The 21,138-nt window shown below is 47.4% G+C and overlaps 1 protein-coding gene across 2 annotated transcripts in view; it reads left to right on the top strand.

Annotated features, from left to right (window-relative positions):
* Positions 1–3,055: 3,055 nt before the first annotated feature.
* PDGFB (platelet derived growth factor subunit B) overlaps positions 3,056–21,138 on the top strand; it is a 30,448-nt gene continuing 12,365 nt past the window's right edge. For both annotated transcript variants that reach the window (XM_075124182.1, XM_048834372.2), the window contains exons 1-2: positions 3,056–3,184; positions 8,530–9,605. In XM_075124182.1, the coding sequence (XP_074980283.1) occupies positions 9,516–9,605 (90 nt within the window). In that variant the 5' untranslated portion in view covers positions 3,056–3,184; positions 8,530–9,515. The remainder of the gene's footprint in view (positions 3,185–8,529; positions 9,606–21,138) is intronic.

The raw sequence follows: 21,138 nt of genomic DNA, 5'->3' as shown, positions 1-21,138 counted from the left end.
CTCTTAGGAAGGCTAAAGCTGATTCTCCGCACCCCCTGCATCAAATGACACCAAGATGTACTCTCAATGCGCTCCCTCTATTTTTTCAGAACCAAATATTAACATTTCCTGCAGGTGCACTTCAGACAAGCTTGTTTGCAAAGAGGTGTTGGCGCCCCCTTGGTGGTGGTTATGGGAAAGTATTTTTGTTTAAATAGGAAAACAAATGGAGAGATCGGCCAGACACTGACATACACCCTGGTTATCACCAGCTAAAGGAGAAAATGTTTGGGGGAGTCTCTGGTTAAAACATGGGCAGCAAATCACTTAGTACCCCACCCCAGTTCCTCTGCGACCACTTGCTCGCTTGTTCTGAGATACTGCATTGTTCTTCTCATATCAGCCACTTCTTTTCTAGGAGACTAGAGGGAATGGGGGAACTAAAACCGATGTGCTGTGAGTGGAGCTAAGTATAGGGCTGCTAGACTTAGAATAGCAGGAGTTGCTGCAGGTAAGCACGCAGAGCTGTAGGGGCGCTGGGGACTGGAATACAAGAGAGTGCTGCACGCAGGGTGAGGAACCCTGGCAGAGCTGCGGAGGTGGCCCAGGACCAGAACAGAAGTGAGTGGAGGAGGAAATGGGAACAGTGAAGAGAAGGGCTCTCTCTCTCCCATACATACCTAACAGAGCTATGTACCTCCTGATGGCCAATAGCGGTGGCTCCTGACATTTGCCCCCACCTCCTGCCACAGAATCAGGAGGAGACAGCATCAACCTTGGAAATCCCCTCTGTCTCATCACTGGGGAAACGGGGTCTTTGTGGTGATCTCACCCACCCAGTCTGAAACCTTCTGTACTGATGTGTGAGATTAGCAAAAGAGAGCGAGGAGGGAGGCGGGGGAGCAGGGGACGGGAGGGGAGTCATGGGCAGGAAACCAAGAATACATCAGACACTCTATATTTAGATCTTTTTATTCAGCTGAGGACAATATTCCTTGATTTCTCATTGTTTGAGAGAGGGCAGAGGGCAGGCAATCTATTGAAAAAGCTTTGTCCTAAGAGATGCCACTTTGTCTGGGCACACCAGGGGTGGAGGAGGGGCATATTATGCCAGTCAAATGTGCTTTCTGGGGGTTTTGTTAGACAAACAGTCCTGGGTTGGATAGGTGGGAAGCTTTGTATTAGTGATGCTGTCACAGGGTATTAGGGTAACTGTTGCAGGGGGAGGTTTGGACCTGGAACACTTCTGTACTTAAGTGAGCTGTAGCTCACGAAAGCTCATGCTCAAATAAATTGGTTAGTCTCTAAGGTGCCACAAGTACTCCTTTTCTTTTTGTCCTTGGACAGTGACTCATACCAGACAGAATCTGTTGTGGGGGGTGTGTGTGGGGGGGTGCGGATTATTGTTATCTTCTGGGGGCAGGGGATAAGAGCAGGCGGGGATTCAATTTAGGAACATATGCAGAATGGTGTGTGAAAGTAACCAGAGTGGAGGTGGCCGGGGAGAAGGGGAGAGAAATCTGGGGCTGCCCATTTATTCCAGCTCCTAAGAGTGGGACAGAATTGTAACGAAAATAATATATTCATCCTAGAAGGGACTCTGGGTGTAGCCCCTGCGGGGAGGGGAAGAACCTGAGCTGGATTCCTGTGTCCCTGGAATGGACACTGGGTGCAGCCCCAGATATGCTGCTGTGTAAAGCTTGCTATTTCATTGACATTCTTCCCCCTTATTGTGCTCCTAAGGTAAAAGATCTGATAGTATCATGCTGGTGAGATCCCTGTTCACTGTGGGCCTGCTTCTCCAATGCCTTTCACTTTGCCTGGTGCAAGTGAGTGGAGAAATCTGATCTGGTAGCATTCTACACCCACTTTGCATGGGTGCAAATAATTATACAAAGTGCAAGACACTGGAGAATCAGACCATAGGTATGTAGGACACATATACCAATCTCTCAATATAACCAGCTCTCTCTTTCCTGCATTTCAGCTCCGAGTCTATTTTTAAACTCCCTCCTCGTTACATACCCTGCAAGATATCAAGTGCCCCCTCTATCCTGCATTGTGCCATATCCTGCTATATCACACACTTTACCCTTGGGGATCTCAGTCCAGGTTATGTGTGTTCAGAATTTATGTTGTTTGCAGCATTGTTGTAGCCCGCTTGGTCCCAGGATATGAGAGAGACAAGGAACGTGAGGTAATATCTATGACAGGACGCTTCTGTTGGCAGAAGGTACAAGCTTTCAAGCTACACAGAGCTCTTCTTCAGGCTGGGGAAGGAAGCAGAGGGTACAAAACACAGTCAGAGTAAAGCATTCTGTGTGAACAGAGGGCAACAGGCACAAAACCAACGCCAACCCAGCTGATGCTAACTGGGCCTCTTGTTGGCAGTCTCAGCAGAGGGGCCAAGCATTGAATGGGCTGTGGAAATTAACCCACTGCCCTCTCTGTGCTAGAGGTGTTTCCTCGAGAGTGGGTTTGAGCCACACAGGCAGGGAACAGTGCATGGGCACAGCTAGAACTCTCACTTCTGCGACTGGTAAACGGGACTTCAGGGTGGCATCCTGAGCTCAGCTCCACCACTGTAAAGCAGAAGGCAGGGCCAAATCCTGGTCCCAGTAAAGTCACAGGGAGCTTCTTTCGTTATTTTAAATGGGATCAAGATTTGACCCTAGCTCCTTTGGAGTCAATGGAGTTACTGCAGATGGAAATGGACGCAAACAAGATCAGGCCTGGAGGGACAGACTCCAACCTCCCTCACACAGGTATAAACCAGAACTGATGTCAGTGGAGTTAGTTACGTCGGTGTAAAATCTGAATGAGAGCAGGAACTCACCCTCTGAGTCACATTCATCTCAGGTGTAACTTGAGTGGCTTCACTGGAGTTACACCATAGATGACTTTGGCCCTCAGACTCCAGTACTGTTAACCAGGCATCTCCACTGGCATAAAAGGGACACAATTGATATTTGGTTTTCTCTTTAGTCATGAAAAATAATAATGCCGGGGGGAGGGGGGAGGAGGCAGAGGAGAGAAGAGATGATCACTTTTGTTTTTCGCTCCTCATTTTTACTTCACATCATGAGTCATGTTATCATGTTCTCAGGAGCTGAGTAACTGCCGGGGCTATTTTTACCCTTGTTCTTTTTCAGCAGGCTTCCTTTTCTCTGCCGCTGCTGCTGGATGGACGAAGGACATGAGGATGGTGAGTGGCGGGGGGGAAGGGGAACGGCGGGTGGGATGGCTGTCCGGGGGAGGGGGGGAATGAGCCCCACCCAATTAGGAAACAAAAGCAATATATTAATATCCAAAAACAACAGGATGAGCTCTGATGTATGTCATATATATATATATATATATATATATATATTATTATTTATTATATGGGGGGGAGAGAAATTCCTTTCCAATGCTAGTCACCAGTCTGGAAAAATAAAGAAGGAAAGCCGAACATTTTTTCCTTCCATCAAAACAGGAAAGAGATGGGGAGTGGGGTTGGGAGGAGACACATACAGATCGTAAAATGTTGCCAGAGTAAGGAGATGGCTACCCTTTGCCCTAAACTTGGGGGGGAGAGCAGGGGACGTATATACTGGGGGAGGTGCATTCTCTCTCTCTCACACACATAAAAATACATGCACACAGGTAGGTTTGAGGTATAAATCAATCCTCCCACTCTGCTTTATCTTATCCTCTCTTTGTATCTCTCTCTCTCTCTCTCTCATTCATACATCCACTGAGGGACGAAGAGGTTGCCCATTTCCCACCCCCCCCCTCCAGGTGTGCATGTATGGGGTGGGAGGGTGAGCAGTGCCAGTCACCATTGTAAGAGCTCCTTTCCAACCCTTCTGTATCAAGAACTGTGTATGGTCCCATGGGTCTGGCCTGTGGTGTCCCCTTCCCCGACCTCTTCTTTCATTCAGTCACTGCCACGGATCCCTTCAGGAGAGTGAGAGAGATTTACTAGCCCACCAGGAGGGGCAGAGGAAATCCTGGTTCAGGTGAGTGATAGTAGAAGTGGGGACTCCCTGGGAGGTCCTGGCAGCTCACACCAAACACTAACTCCCCCGGTGGCATCTCTCTCTGCCGTGTAGTTGTTCTGTCAGGGTTTTATTTAACACCTGAAAAGCAATTAGAGCCCAGAGGCCCTGTAATCCTTCTCCAGTTCAACACAAAGACAGAATACGCAAACCCTAAACAAGTGTAGCTTTTTCTTTCTCTAAGCAATGCTCCCCACCCCATCTCTGTCTCCTTCCTTCATTCCCTCTTTCCCTTGCCTCCTTTCTGACTCCTTTAGGGCTAAGTTTGACCTTCAGGAAGTGGGTGCAACTCCCATGGAAGGTTCTGGGGCAAATGATAAATGGTGGTGTAGGTGACACAACTGGGGCCTTTTTCTGATCATACTTATACTGGGGTAAACCTGGAGTAACTCCACTGAAGCTGACAGAGTACCACTGATATGAAATCAGAACTGACCCCTGGGGTATGTTAGTCACCCCTCTCCAAGATTTAGGTGGCCTGAATTCATCTTTAGCTGTGACTTCACTGAAGTCCATGGAGTTACACAAGGGATGAATTTATCTGGCTGCAATAATGGTAAATTACCTCCTGCTATTTTTGCCTCGGGGGACCCCACCCAAGCATTGCTAGTGGATCTCAATCTCGCCTATACCACTCATGCTCTTCCACCCTTGGGTCTGCCCTCCCCCCACAGTTCTGCCAATGCACTACCCTGCAGCACCCTCTGCTGCTAAGCCACCCTAATCCTCATCAGCAGCACCCTCTGTTTTCCTGTTCTGGGCTCCCATACAACTCAGCCAATGTATCTCAATCCTGCTCTGCAGTATCACCTGCTATTCCAGTCCTAGAAATCCCACTCAGCTACACTGAGGCACTTTAGATCCTGACTTTCAGACCTCCTATTTTTTTTTCTATTGATTAATTTTAAGTAGAATTCATCATGGAGAGGCTGAGAGGCATGTCCACAATTCAGGCTGTGTCTTGCTTCCCACTAGAAACCCAATTTTGTTTCCTACCCTTACAAAATCCTCAGAAAAGGTTATTAACACTCACATGTTGCATGTGTGATCTGTGGCCAGCTGAGAATTTTTTGCCAACATTTTAGGTGATGGGGGAGAAGCTGTTTATGTGCTAGGGAATCTACATTGTTTCAGGACTTTTATGTGCATGTTAAACCAATTCCCAATAACAAATAAATGATTGGGGCACAATAAACACAATTTTTCATTGTTTAAAGAGGGGGGGAAATTTCTAATAAAAACACTTCATTATTAAAACTCCAGGCTATCGAACGTGGAGGGATCCTGTAGGGCCATCATATTTGTGGTTTGTTTGATGGGATCTGCTCAGTCATTACTAGGTTGTGACATTGCCTCATCAAGTCATGATGACATATAATGACACTCTGGCTCAACATCATCCCATTGCATCCAAACCTCATCCCACTGCAATATGATGTGACATAACATAATGACATTACCACCACCTCAAAAGTGCTTTGAAGTCCAATGAATGTCTCACAGCAGTCCTTATAAAAGGTGCGATCGCCTCATTAGAAAGGTGACGATTCTGGAAATAATGAGGTGAGCAGCAACCCTATTTCATAAAAGCACTGAAATAAAGAGAACAGAGAACTGGCCAAGTTCAGAGCTGGGGTAAGCAGGTATAGCCCCAATGAACTGGTATTAGGCTCAGTGGAGTTGCATCTGCCCAAATCTGAATTTGGCCCAGTACCTTTAAGATTTTTCACAAGAGAAAAATCTGTCCCTGTGTTAAAAACAGAAAAGACAAATAAATAGCCTCTGAAATCCAAGCAAATCTGAATATTATTTAGTTCTATTTTCAGCCAGGGTTACAGGTGGATGATTAGTCAACTTCCAAACATCCTCTTCCTTGTCGTTTAAAGATTCAATTGGGATTAGCTTTTCACTGTTGCTGAGCTTCTAAAAATTCCCCCGCATCATCCACATCAAAATAAATAACTTTACTTCCATCTGACCTCACATGTAATTTAGCTGGATATAGAAAAGCCAGTCCCCCAAAAGCAGACCCTAGAGTCATACAACATTTCCTAATGTCTCATGTCTCAGAGAAAAGATGCAGCACTTCCTGCCAGCTTAGTCCTTAGCCCCACTCACTTTGACTGATGTACCTAAAGTGCTGATCAGCTCCCTCGCTGAGTAGAGACAGCCAGTGGGGTCTATGGGCCATAATCTTGGCTGATGTAAATCAGAGTAGCTCTACAGAAATCAGTTCAGGTATGCCCATTTGCACTAGCTGAGGATTTGACCCTGTATGTTCGTAAGTGTGATGACTGATGTGATGTGAACTCGGCTCGGATGGTCAGTGGACCATGCCTAGAGAATGAAGGGAGCAGTAACAGTAAGGGTGTTAGTGGGGAGTGTGACTAAAGGGATGGGAAGATCTAAGAGAAAGATCCTTTAAGTTCTGTGAAATATTGCAGAGGTGGCACTATGCCAGAGGGTAGATCAGACACTGCCTTCCCATGCTTCAGTTCTGGAATTAGGCTTGGGTCTGATTCAACACCTTTCCATCCCAAGCCTTTCCTCCTGCACCTGTGTGCCCTGGGTTGGATCCTCAGCTGGTGTAAACTGGCATAGCTCCGGTGACTTTACACCAGCAGAGAATCTGGCCTCTTGCTTCCTGGTTTAGGATGAAGGCGGCCCATGTACCTTGCTAACTCAGGGCACTTAGCTTTGCCCAGCCTTTCAATGTGAATATTATGCTTTTGTGCGTTAGGTTACATTTCTCTTGGAAGTAGGGAGCAGAGGGGATTGCTGTGTTATTATGGGAGACATAGATACAGTGAATCTGATTCTGCAGTCAGGTACTCCACAGATTCCTGATTTACACCAGAGAATATGAGCTCAAAGTCAGGCCCTTTAGGTATGAATAGCTAAGCTGGGAGGACTTGTGATGTCCAGGGCCTCACACTGCAGAGGAGACATTGCACTGCACACCTTTCTGCCCATCTCTTGTGGTTGCTGATCATGGAGAAGTTAAAGATCACAGGGCACTTCTAGAAGAGTAACTTCAGCATCCTAACCAGCCTCCCTTCCCTCAGCGAATGGGGTTCTAATAGCTGCTGCTATGTTCATACCATTGCTGAGGAGAGAATGGCTGGGGTCTTTGGCTAGGCTGTCACAGTGCCATCAGGATCTCTCTCTCTCTCTCTGCTGCATACAGTGTCCTGGGACCCCTGGGTTCTGAAGCTGAAATTCTCTTTCTATCAGAGAAATCACAAGAGCAAGCACCTTCACTTCAAATGTGTGAGTGTGTGTGTGAGAGAGAGAAGAGCATGTGGATGTGTCTGTCAGGATGCATGAGTATGTGATTATGGGAGTCTAATTGTGTTTATAGTGTGAGAGAGCACCTGTGAGTATCTCTGAATGCGTGACTCGGACAGAATACGCAAATGGTTGTGCATATGTCAAGAGTGAGGGCGTTGGAGAAAGAGCATGCAGTTTGTGTGTAGGAGAGAGCATGGGTGGGTAATGTCTTTGAAAGAGAGAGTACATGAGTAAAAAGAAAAGGAGTACTTGTGGCACCTTAGAGACTAACCAATTTATTTGAGCATGAGCTTTCGTGAGCTACAGCTCACTTCATCGGATGCATACCGTGGAAACTGCAGCAGACTTTATATATACACAGAGAATATGAAACAATACCTCCTCCCACCCCACTGTCCTGCTGGTAATAGCAGTGGGGTGGGAGGAGGTATTGTTTCATATTCTCTGTGTGTATATAAAGTCTGCTGCAGTTTCCACGGTATGCATCTGATGAAGTGAGCTGTAGCTCACGAAAGCTCATGCTCAAATAAATTGGTTAGTCTCTAAGGTGCCACAAGTACTCCTTTTCTTTTTGCGAATACAGACTAACACGGCTGTTCCTCTGAAACCTGTCAGAGTACATGAGTGTGTGAGAAAGCACGTGTGATTTGTGTGTGTGTGTTTTGTTAAGTGTGTCATTTTGTTCGTGAAGAGAACATGTGAGTTTACGAGAAGTCATGATATGACTTTATCTTGAATTCACCTGTTAACTAACCCTCTTGCTTCCCCCAGCAAATACCTCCTTGCTTAATTTCCCTTTGGATGTTTATTACATGTGGAGATAATCATGCGGCAAAATTCCTTTTAGTGCCAAGAACAACACAAATTCTGTTGTAACAATGTTTGAATTTTTTTGGCTTTCTTCTGCACACAAAGAGATTGAAGATATTAAAATGACATCTCCTCCAGAGCAAGCGGGATGGCAGGGCAGGGGGAAAAATGCTGAGGGTTGCAACTGTGACAGTCTTAGTCTTGGGCCAAAAAACTCAACTGCACTGCTGGGAATATCTTTCTCCTGATCTCTCTCATTCCTGAAGGAATTTCTCTCCCCACGTCTATGTGAGCGTAGGGACATCACCAATATAAATTATGTTTATTATTGAGGGTCTTTTTTATTTTGGTGAGTACTGAACTGTCAGTGCCTTATTAGATTTTTTTTTTCTCTGTCTTTGATATACAGCCAAGAAAGGAGTTGCTGCTGGCTGTCTCCACCCCTCTCTCGTCTCCTTTAAAAGAACAGCTGAAAGGGTGGCACCTTATTCTCTTTCTTGCAGACTAAAATAAAGACCCACCAGCTCTCTCCCTGCTGCTCTCTCTCCTCCCACTTGATTTTACCTTTTTTCTTGTTGCAACAGAGCATAAGAGGCAGCAGCAGCAGCGCGGCTGAGACTTATCAAGACTCAACACACACACAGAATCCAGCCAAGACATTTGCTCACCTGTCTGCAAAACCAAACCAATCAGACCTCACATACAGCAAAACTACCAGCAACATTCTGAAAGAAAAGACACTGAAACCAGAAAATAATTTAAGAGACAAAAATTCAACTTAAAACAACTTTTATTTTTTAAAAAATATGCCAGAGGAAGAAAAACATTAAAAAAAAAAAATTAAGAAAGAAGATTTATTTTCTGATTTTGTATAAAGATTTAGGAAAACTTTGTTTCAGACTTTTTCTAGTTTTTTTTGGAAAACACTGCAAATCATTTTTACCTTTTTGTGGGGGACTTTTTTTTTTTTTTTAAAAAGAACAAAAATTAAGAAGGAAAAAGATAAGTGTGTGGACCATCCAATAAAAGGAAATACTGAAAGATTTCTTGTGGAGAGGGGGGAAAACAGACTTTGGATGCATACATTTTTGGGGGGACTGCCTTTTTAGTTTATTTATACTCCTCTCCTATATTCCTGCTGGCTGATGAGGCAGAGAAAGGGTCCGATAAGTAACCGAGAATTACCTTTTAAAAAATAAAGTGTCTGTTTTTTAACCCTTTCTTCCCCACTCCATGATTGTGGGAGACTAGAGAAAATAACTTGGAAGGGAAAATGAAGTGCGGAGCACTCTGTGAAGGAGACAAGGCTGGAGCGAAACTGTAAGCAGAGACTGCCTCTCTCACCTCTTTGCCTAAGTGTGGGAATTTATTATTTCTTTTAAAGTCTCTCCTTCAATGTGTCTGGAACTTTTGGGGCTCAGAGTCGGTATGAATTTCAGACTGATCTTCATGTCTCTCTGGTACCTGCCTCTCATCAGCACTGAGGTGAGTGTTGAACCATTTTATTTAACAACTGAGAACAATCAATATATGGTGAACTTTAGACCCAGGATAAAGTATACAGAGCAGAGCGAGACAGAACTCCTTATAGGTGTTTCTTTGACAAGTTTCATTGTGTCTGTGGGAACGGTTATACATTTGTAGGTTATTTTTAATAATACTTTATTTTGGTTTTTAAAAGGCAAGAAAATGAATAAGGGAATAATAAATACGGTTGAATAAGCAACATTTAAGCTGCTGAACTGACAGTAAAAGGGAGTTGGGGAGAAGGATTCACTTTTGACTCTGGAGTCACAGATGTAGTTTGACTTCTATATTTGGGGTGAGAGGGGGGCAGTTCCAGTCAGGCCAATGGGGCCACACAGGGGAAGGGGAGCAAATTCTGCACCTGCCCAAGGCTTGCAGTTTGGGAGAGGGCAACAGCCCCCTGGCCCCCCTCAAACTACATTCATGTCTGGGGTGCACTCCCCATCCCAACCAAATGTAGCAGTTGCAGCATCTCAATCTCTCATGCATTTATTAGTTTTGCTTTTTAAAACAAACAAACCAACCTTATTTAGGCAACTCTTTCTGCAGCACTCCATGGCTAGTCCTTGCCCTGCTGGCTAGCTGTTTGGGGGGGGGGGGGGGGACACCTTCTCCCACCACTCCCCAGAGAAAACATGTAATCCAGTGGCATCTCAGATCTCCAGATGGGGATCTTCAAGATGGGTTCTGCTGGAATTAAACAGGGATGAGCCTGTCTGGCAGTTCAAGAGGGAGTCTGGGGTACTTGTTGCAATGGGGGGCGGGCTAGACAGAATGAGTGAGCTCCCAGTAGTTAAAGAAGGCGCTTGCGGTACATCTCACGGTGCTGGTGGAGTCAGAGGGAATGAAAGAGCTCCGGTGTCGTTCAAGACTTATGTCTCTCTCATGCTGGGAGGTCAGGCTGAGTGGAAGTGGGGAGCTCCCTGAGTTCTTGCAGCTGAATTCTAGCCCTGGTTGCTGGCTGCAGCAACGTGTTCCACAGCTGTTCTGGGCCGGGAGCTGCAGCAGGGATCCTCCTATCAGTTCTGAACAAACACCCAAGAGGAAGGGAAGATAGCAACGATTTGCAGGCTGGAGAGAGATTTGGGGGGGAGGGTTCTTAAAGGAACCCAGCTCCTCTCTTTTGCTTTCCTGGTTTTATCCCCCACCCCAAGAGCTTTCTTCAAACACGTTGTGCCCGTCTCTTGGGACGCTGCGATATCTCTTACCCCAGTGTAACTTAATTGGGTCAGACCCTGAGCATGCTGCGCGGCGTGTGTCCGTATGAGTCAGAGTGCACCTCCAGAGGGTCAGGACGTCGGGCGGGAGAGCTGCAGCAGGTTGGCTGGAAATGCACAGCTGCAGGGGAGAGTCATTACAAAAAAAAAAAAAAAAAAAAAGCTGGGGGGGGGGGAAGAGGGCTGAAGAAATCAAGTTGGCGGAGTTTGCTCCTCCTTGCAGCGAGCTGGCAACAGCAAAGACTAGAGCCCGGGAGCGAGAGGAGCACCGCGAGTAAGGAGGACTCGTACTTCTGCCACAGAGTTATTCAGAGAGCGCTCAGGGCAGGGCGCAGCCAAGTATCAGCAAGCACGCCATGAAAAAATACAGCCCCTTGCACATAGCAAAAGGGCGGCGGGAGAGAGGCAGGAGAGGGTTAACACGGAGGTGAGCCTAGCCGAGATGGAAAGCTGGGACCCAGCCAAGGCAGGTTGTTTTGACCACCAACTCGTGGAAAGAATTCTCCTTTTGTTCTCCGTGCTCCTGGGAGTCGTCATGCAGATTTCACCCACCTCCGCTCGCTCCTGCCTTGCGGTGCCAGCGGAGGACGCCCCCCCCCCCTTCCTTCTACCCACCCGTGCCTCACCTATTTGGGGGAGGGGCAGGTGCACTTCGGGCCCCACCCTTTCTACAGCTGCAGTCACTCACCGTGCCAGTCTCATTCCCCAGAGCCAAACCAAAATAAAACCCAGGCGGCGGGAGGAAGGGCTTCCTCACCACGGGTGACGATGATGATCATCCTGAGAAAAAACAGCACAGAGTCATTCCAGGATTTCGGCCCAAAACTCTCTCCACCTTCTCCCCCTCCCAACTGCAGGAGTTTCCACCACACCAGTATTTCTTTCCTTTTAATGAGGATGAATCAACCCCACACTCCTGGTTACTCCTCCACGGGCTTGCTACAGCTTTATCCGGAACAGCTCTGGGGGAAAGTAATCATCATCCTACTTAGCAGCTAGAGAGCATTTTACATTTTTTTTTTTAAAGAACTGGGCAAGCCTTAACCAATTAAGCCTCATAGCCCCTCTGTCCAGTACCGTAAGTGCAGTTTAAAACAATAACAGTAAGAGGACCAAGACAATGCCACCATAACTAAACAACAGAGGCAGTTAAGAGACAAAAAGACACCACTTAAAGTCAAATCCCCCTGAGAAAAACAGAAGGGAACATTAACGCTGTCAAGTCAAGCGTGGAACCCTAGGCCAGCAAGGAAGAATTTGAAGAGTAACTAGCCAAAGGCACGGAAACTAAGAGCAATTTTTTTTAAAGTCCACCAGAAGCGGGAAGCCAGCCAAACCATCAGTGGGGCCCCTAGATGACATAGCTGCTAAAGGAACACTCAAAGAAGACAAGGTGATTGCAGAGCGGCTAAATGAATTCTTTGCATCAGTCTGCCCTGCAGAGAATGCAAGAGAGATTCCCACACCTGAGCCATTTTTTTAGGTACGAATCTGAGGAATGGCCCCAGTTTGAGGTGTAAATAGAGGAGGTTTTGGAACAAGCTGATAAATTAAACACTAATAGATCACCAAGACCAGATGGTATTCACCCAAGAATTCTGAAGGAACTAAAATATGAAATTGCAGAGCTACTAACTGTGGTATGTAGTAACCTATTGCTTAGGGCTTGGCTACGCTTGCAAGTTACAGCTCAATAAAGCAGCCCTGGGCACCCTAGCTCACTCCCCGTCCACACTGGCAAGGCACTCTCACTCCGTGGCTACAGCGCTGCTGATACTCCACCTTGGCGAGTGGAATAACATTTGCTGCGCCCCCGCTGGAGCGCCGCAGTGCCAGTGTGGACGAGGTGTTGCATTACTGTGCTGTGATTGACCTCCGGAAACGTCCCACAATCCCCTTAAGTCAAGTGGCCACTCTTGTCATTGTTGTGAAATCGGCTGCAGGAATGCGGAAATGCCCATTGAAAGCTCCCTGTGGGAGAAGCTGGCTGCTTATCAGCTCCGAGAAAAAGCAAACATTTACTGTTTGCTTTGAATGAGTGAGAGAGAGGCGGGGAAGGGAGGTCTTAACTTACAAGAAAGCATGCTGACACACTCTCAGCACCCCAAAAATGCACTCTCTCTTCCCCCACATACACACAACACACTCCCTGTCATGCTTCCCCTCCCCCATTTGAAAAGCATGTTGCAGTCACTTGCGTGCTGGGTTCGCTGCCCATAATGCACCACTCCCAATACCGCTGCAAGTGCCGCAAATGTGGGCACGCCAATGCGCTGTCAGCTGTCAGTGTGGACAGACTGCAGCGCTTTCCCTACTGCACTCTATGAAGGCGGGTTTAACTCACAGCGCTCTACATCTGCAACTGTAGCCATGCCCTTAAATTGGCCTCTGTACCAGATGCCTGGTATCTAAGATCTCACCAATTTTTAAAAAGGCTCCAGAGGGGATCCTGGCAATTACAGGTCTATAAACCTAATTTCAGGTCCAGGCAAACTGGTCAAAACTATAGTAAGATACAGAATTATCAGATGCATATATGAACACAATATGCTGGGGAAGAGTCAACTTGGCTTTTGTAACAGGGAAATCATGCCTCACCAATCTACTAGAATTCTTTGAGGGGATTAAAAAACATGAACAAGAGTGATCCAGTGGATATAGTACTTGGACTTTCAGAAAGCCTTTGATAAGGTCCCTCACCAAAGGCTCTTAAGCAAAGTAGGCAGTCATCAGATAAGAGGGAAAGGTCTCTCATGGATCAATACCTGGTTTAAAAGATAGGAAACAAAGGGTAGGAATAAATGGTCAGTTTTCACAGTAGAGAGGTATAGCGGGGGTCCCCCAAGGATCTGTACTGGGACCAGTGTTGTTCAACATATTCATAAATGATCTGAAAAAAGGGGTAAACAGTGAGGTGGTGAAATTTGCAGATGATACAAAATTACTTAAGATAGTTAAGTCCAAAGCAGACTGCAAAGTGTTACAAAGAGGTCTCACAAAACTGTGTGACTGGGCAACAAAATGTAATGCACATTGGAAAACCTAATCCCAACTACACATAAAAATGATGGGGTCTAAATTAGCTATTAACACCCAAGAAAGAGATCTTGGAGTCATTGTGGATAGTTCTCTGAAAACATCCACTCAATGTGCAGCAGCAGTCAAAAAAGCTAACAATGTTAGGAACCATTCGGAAAGGAATAGATAATAAGACAGAAAGTATCATAATGCCCCTATTTCAATCCATTGTATGTCCACACTTTGAGTACTGTGCGCCCCTCTGGTCACCCCATCTCAAAAAAGATATATTAGAATTGGGGAAAGTACAGAGAAGGGCAACAAAAATTATTAGGGGTGTGGAACAGCTTCCATATAAGGAGAGATTAAAAAGACTTGAACTGTTCATTATAAAAAACAGATTACTAAGGGGGAATATGATAGAGGTCTATAAAATCATGAACGGTTGGGAGAAAGTGAACAAGGAAGTGTTATTTACCTCTTCACATAAGGCAAGAACCAGGGGGTCACATAATGAAATTAATAGGTAGCAGGTTTAAACAAACAAAAGGCAGTACTACTTCACACAAAGCACAGTCGACCTGTGGAACTCATTGCCAGGGGATGCTGTGAAGGCCAAAACTATAACTGGGTTCAAAAAAGAATTAGATAAATTCAGGGAGGATAGGTCCATCAATGGCTATTAGCCAAGATCATCAGGAATGCAACTCCATGCTCTCGGTGTCTTTAAACCTCTAACTGCCAGATGCTGGGACTGGACAACAGGATGGATCACTTGATAAATTGCTCTGTTCTGTTCATTTCCTCTGAAGCATCAGGCAGCAGCCACTGGGATAGATGGACCTTTGGTCTGACCCAGTATGGTCGTTCTTATGTTCATCATTTTAGAGAAGGGAAATTGAGGCATGGAAGGATTAAAGGACAGAATCTTGGATGCTCAGAATTAAGCACCCATTTGGACACTTAACTAGAAGTGGCCTGATATTCAGCCACAACAACCAGAGGCATCAATGTGGGTGTGCTACACCTCTGAAATCCATACCTCATTTTATGTAAGATTTTAGGTGCCTAACTTCAGGAACCCTGGCTTGAAATTTTTGGCCTACATGATTTACCTAAGGCTACAGGTGGTCAAAGTAAAGAATAGAAGTTATATGCTCAGATCACTCAGCGACACCTTTCTCTACAGAGCTGCCTGACAGGAATGGGAATGGGAAAGAAAGGAGACATATTTTTCAGTGAAAATGGAGCATTAGAGTCAGGAGAACCCCCATTTCCCTGGAAAGTCACAAAGAGGCTGCATCTTTGGGCTGGGGATGAGCAAACACTAGTTCTTTTCTCCCCTGTCTGAACTCAAAAAAACTCTGAACTGGAATCAACGGGCAGCTCTAAGGGAAGTAGAGACCTGGCTAAAGCTGTCTTGGTTGAAAAGAGTTTGCCCTGTCACTGTGCTAGAATGCCTTGGGAACTAATAAGCCCTCCAAATTGTGCCTCTCCCTCCCGCACAGCCTCATGCAAAGACACACATCCATGGATACATTAAACACCCCGTCCTCTATGCAAGTCCCTCCCCAACAAAGCATGTATCATACAAATACACACCTATGCAAATCTGCATGTAAATACATACATGCACGCATCATACATACATTATTGTTATATTTCTGAGCTCCCCCAAAGTATGCAAGGCACTTTGCAGAAACAAGTAAAGGCACAGACCCTGCCCTGAGAAGCCTACAGAGTGAATTCAGACCTGACACAACAAGTTAAGGCATGTGCACATCTTGCTGGTTCTATTAAATTAGATTAGAGATACCCATCCGTGCACCATAGAGACACCCTAATGCAAACATGTCATCTTATTCCTGGAGCATACATACACCCACACATACATGCACCATGCAATTACCCCCTCACCTATCCCCCATCCACCCCATACATGTAGACTGCTTAGGAGAAAACATGCCATGGGAACTGGGATCAGGTGACAAGTTTGATCCATTGAACACATGTGATGAGGGCAGCTTTTGTATTTTCCCAAATGGAAACCAAGCTCTCTTTTCCATTCCAACCCTGGAGCTGTTTTTCCTGCCAGGGAAGATGTGGTCGAGGGGAAGGGACTCTCCCTGATCCTCAGGCCTCTGCATTGTCATTTCTCAGTATCTGACTCCACAAAGGAGTGAGGGGGACAAAAGACCCCTAATATTCCCCCACATAACTGCAACTACACCCAGTGTACCCAGTGGGAAGTGTACCCAGTGGGAAGATGACAAACAAATGGGTTGAATCCTGGCTTGGGACAGGGGCAGGAGACAGGAATGCTCCTCCCCAAAACATCGCCTCCTGCTTTGCATCACTTCTCTCTTTTCCTCATTTTGGTCTGTCCTGTGTGGGCACAGCAGAGGCGATGGACGTAAAGCAGAGTATGATGTATCCTTTACTCCTCGTGGCTCTCTCTTCTCTTACCCAGACCACAAAAGGGAAGCAGTTGGTGCTGTGGGCTGCCCAGTGGTTGTGTTTGTTTGAGCAGGGGAGTAACTTCTGCCTCGCGCACTAACCATGAAACATCATCTATGTTGGCAGGGAGGGGAAACAAGAAATGTGCCCATTTCTATGCATTGTGAGAGGTGTATTCGTGCACATGCGCACTGACACGTGCATGTGCGGGGACACACACACTGTTTGGGCACTGCTTTAACACTGTCCAGTGATGTCAGAACTCAGGAATGCTGGCCCCGAGCAGTAGGGTTTTTTTGGAGGGACTGTGATGGCATTTCTCACCTCCCTCACCAGGCTGAAGATGGCGCCTGCCTGAAAGGACACACCCCTGACTCCATTCAGCACCCTGGTGGAGTTTCCCTACCCAAACCCACATTCACATGTCACTCTCCCCCTCTCCACCAACCTGCAGAAGCTCCGGAAACTCCTAACTGACTGCTTAATAGCAGGCACTGTAAGAGCAGCATGCACGATGATTCCTCACTGCCTATAAAGGGAGGAACTACTTGATCCTGAACTCACATCTTTCTCAACAATGTCTGGGGGAGGGTCACTGGAAACACTGGGTTTGCATCTGATTCGGACAGATCTGAGCTGGAAGGTGGAGTCCTTTTGGTCCCTCCACTTCTCCAATCACACCCATCTTTAAGACCTGGGAGCACTTCCAAGGGGAGTGTGGAAGTGGGAAGGTATTTGCCAGTTGGGAAGCAAGGATGCTAACCTATTTGCATTTTCCCTGTGGGTCAGAATAATTGCCTTGCAACCTTTAGAGAGATGGGCTAAACCAGGCGTGGCTTTGGTTTTTGTAAATTTCTGTTGGCTGGGCCTGCACATTTTGAAGTCCATCTCACAAAGAATGGGGTGGGGCTGTTAAACAGTCCTAGTTTTGGCCCATCTCTAATTTACATCTTCATGGTGTGAAGGCATAGGCCTCTTATACTGTCCTGCACAAGTGAGGCTCTTGCAGGAGTGAAATGGTGCAACCATGGCAGTGAATTTCAGGATGGGTCAAATGTCTGGGGTAAGCCCATGGAAATGACAAGGTGATCGATGTGGGTCTATCTCTCCCCATCAGCTGATGTGTGGGCCTGGAGAGAATGACTCTGTCTCTTATGGTATTTCCGACACTATTTATACACGTTGTGTTGATGGGCAAATACTTCCATTATGTTGCCCAGAGGCTGCTGTTGCTTGGGGCTGGGGACTGTATGCCTCCTCTTCATGTCAGGGGATGGGTGGGTGAGACTGGTCCTAATAGATGGTTAGAATACAGCGGGCGAGACTGTGTCACTGGAATCAAGTTAGCAAAGATTGAATGGGATGTTTTAGGGAGCAGACCCTAAACTATATTTCTGTGCCCACATGGAATGGATTCTGGGAGAGATGAAGGGGTTTTCCCTGACATGTGAGAGAGCAGAATTGGTCCCTGGGAGACGGGTGGAAGGATTCCTGAGAGGTTACCCATGGCTGGGCGTGGCACTGGAAGGGTTAAATGTATCTGCCCAACCAAGGAACCAAAAGCCCCTGGGGTTAAGTCAGAATGAGTCTCTTGCCAGGCTCTGCTGGGACTCGCCCGTCTTACTCCACGCTGAGGAATGTCACAGTGTCTCCCCTCACCATCCCCAATCTGAGTTTGAGGTAAAGAGAAACTTCTTCTTTTTGTACCTTGCGCTCTTCATCCTTCATGCACCCACCATGGTAGAATGACACAGCGGCTATCACCCCATCCCTGGCACTGTGATCCCTCTGCTCTGATCAGCAATGAGGTGGCTCGGGAGTTTCATAACCTACTCCCTTTCCCAGGGAGAAGAGCAGAGAGCTCAGCGCCTTTCTGCATTTTCCTCCCCCAAATCAGAGGGTCTCCCCTTCCATCCTCTCTCGTGTGGCATTTATGTGGCACTACCGGATGTGCAGAATCACAGCCTAAAAAGGAGGGGAGGAATCCTCACCCTGGGAGTGTCCTCAGTTTCTTTCTCCAAGCCCCAAGGGTCTTTCTCAATCCCTCCCTCTCAGTTTCACAATCTTTGCTCCCTCGGGGCCATGCATTTACCGTGCTGTTAAATGAGGAGGAATGAGCTAGACTCTGTTGGAACCCATGACTAGCCATAGGGATCACTGCAGAATGGCAGTGCATGCTCCATTCACTGCCCTTGCAGAGACTGATCACAACACTTTTCAGCACTTCCAGCTCCTGATGGCTCAGGGAATAGGACCTGGAATCTAACCTGAGTTTTCCAAACAGCCCGGCATTCATATTTCTAACCCCAGAGCAGTGAACTGGCCTCTGCAGCACTCCCTCTTCCCTCCCCACCCCAACACAGGTTGGCTCCATGCTAGATTGCCCTACTCAGTGTACATGTCTACAAGTGTAGGGGAGGGAGAGAGTCACAGTGAGTTAATGCATTTGGGTTTCACCCTTGGCATCTTGGGGTTCAAATCTCGCCATAGCAGAGGGCCAAGGACTGAAATAGATATGGGCTCCTGGTCAGGACTGAGGGGCATGGGCAGAGCTATGAGGGGGTCTCACACTGGAATACCAGAGGGGACTGTAGGACAGGACTGAGCTAGACGTAAAACATTAGCAGAGCTGCACGTGGATTCGTTTGCATCAGCTAAGGCTGCTGACATCTGAAAGTAGGGAGGAAAATCTGACACATAATAGAGACGTGCTTAGAACTTACCAGTACATGAAGATCACACTGTTCTGACTCAACACAGGGCAGGCAAAGCCACCACTGAAAAGACCCCACTGGCTTGCCCAGTACCTGCCCAGCGCTGTACATCCCTTGCTTTCATGAGCACCAAAATCATGTGACAATGTTAAACAATCACAGAAGTGTGTATGCGTCCGTCTGTGTGTGTCTGCCTGCATGTCTCTAGCGTGACGGCTGTGCATGCAAGTACAGAACGCAGGGAAGCAAGCAACTCGGGGTGGGAGCAGAGAGAGGAACAAAATCACTGGGGTAGGAATTCCAAGGCCTTGCAGCGGCCTAAGGCCAGGCCTCAGGCACTTGACAGCCATCCAGGACTCCATCAAGACAAGAGACTTCTTTGATCTACCGCAGAGTTAAAAGGAGATCATTAACCTGCTCTAGACTAATTCCACCCCCCCAGCCGCTGCAGCAGCAGCAGTTGCAGGAAAATCCCTGGCTGCTCTGGTTGGCCCCTGGGGAGACTCCACCCCCCTGCTGCTATTCCACCCTTCTCCAAGCCATACCACAGGATCAGGTGGATGTGTTTGCTGGTAATTCGCGCACTGTGTGCCTTCCCTTCTTAGCTTCTAAGGGTCCGTCTGTAACCTGCATGTGAAGTTTCCTACTCACAGAACTTCCTCAGCCCTGGCTCTGTGACATGGGGATGCTAGGACAGCTTAGGTGAGCATTCCCTTCACACAGAACCAACTCAGAGAGGTGGGGAGAGCATAACAAGCCTCACAACCCGGGCATAGTCTCTCATAGGTCCCTCTCAGACTTGGCTTTGTGACGGGGAAGAAAGTAAGAAACTTCACAGCCCAGGCATGCAGTCCCCGCTCCCAGAGCTGCTTCAGAGATACAGGTAGAGAATAATGAGGCCTACAGCCTGGGTGTGGTGACATGCTTTAGTCAAACTGATAGCATCTCCGACAAGAAAAACTTGGCACCTAAAATTTCTTCTGTGATCAGGGAGTGGAGCTAATTCCTGTCATCCGGTCCCCAGTGAGGGGGCCTGCTTTTGCAATTCCTCTGCACAGCATTGATCCATAAATGCTCCTCCAGTTTTCTCTCCTCCTCCTCCCTAGCTAGCAAGGTCGCATCTCTCCTCTTCCCACTAATTCCACCAAAGTCGTGCAGTTGTGTAGCACCTGCCTGCTGACCCCAGCAAGTGCCAGAGTTTAAAATAAAGTCTAATTTCCTACATGTATTAAGTATCAGGAAGGACCAGAGTCATCTGTACAGTGCAACATTCATCCACAGATGCATTTCTTGACAGGTGAAAACATTAAAAATCAATTCTAATCTCAGGTTACAAATACTTGGACTCACAAACAATCAGTTTTCTAATATAAACTCCAGTGTGTGTGATACATAAATAGTACCATACAGGAGGAATACAGAGCCTTTCACTTCTAGGTCACTGGTTCCAACTAGGGTAACCACCTGTCCCGAATTTCAGTCCCGAAATGCAGAGTTCAAGTCTCGGTTGTGGGTTGAATGACTCTGTGACAGCATTTGTCCTGGATTCCCTCTGCACCTGCCCGAGGCTCGGAGGCAGCACCAGCCTCTTCCTGGTGTGTGTGTGGGGTGGGGTGGGGGAGGAGGGGGCGCTGAGATGGGCCTTGGCCCTCCCTCACCACAAGGCCCCTCCCCCTGCTCCTCCTCTTCCCCCTGAGGCCTTGCCCCTGGCCAGGCCATAAGCCCGGAGTAAGGCCATGGTAAGAGCTTCCCAGGGAGCCCCAGCCACTGTGGGGAAGACCCAGACCCTCCACCTGCCCTGGGTGGCATGCGACATGGGCATGGGCTGGAGACTGCTCTCGGGCACCCTTGTACCCCACTGAGAGCAGGTGCAGCAGGGTCTGGGGATCACCACAGTGGCCCAGGCTCCCTGGGCAGCTCTTACCACTGCCCAGTTCCGGCTTCTGACCTAGCCTGGCCAAGGGTCAGGGCCTCAGGGGGGAAGAGGAGGATCGGGGGTGGGAGCTCAGGGGAAGAAGATGGACAGGGATGGGGCCAAAGAGGGGGGGCAGAGCTCCTGCATGTGTCCTGCTTTTGCCTTTTGAA

Source organism: Caretta caretta, chromosome 1, assembly GCF_965140235.1.
Source record: "Caretta caretta isolate rCarCar2 chromosome 1, rCarCar1.hap1, whole genome shotgun sequence".
Taxonomy (NCBI): domain Eukaryota; kingdom Metazoa; phylum Chordata; order Testudines; family Cheloniidae; genus Caretta; species Caretta caretta.
This window is presented reverse-complemented; position numbering and strand designations above follow the sequence as displayed.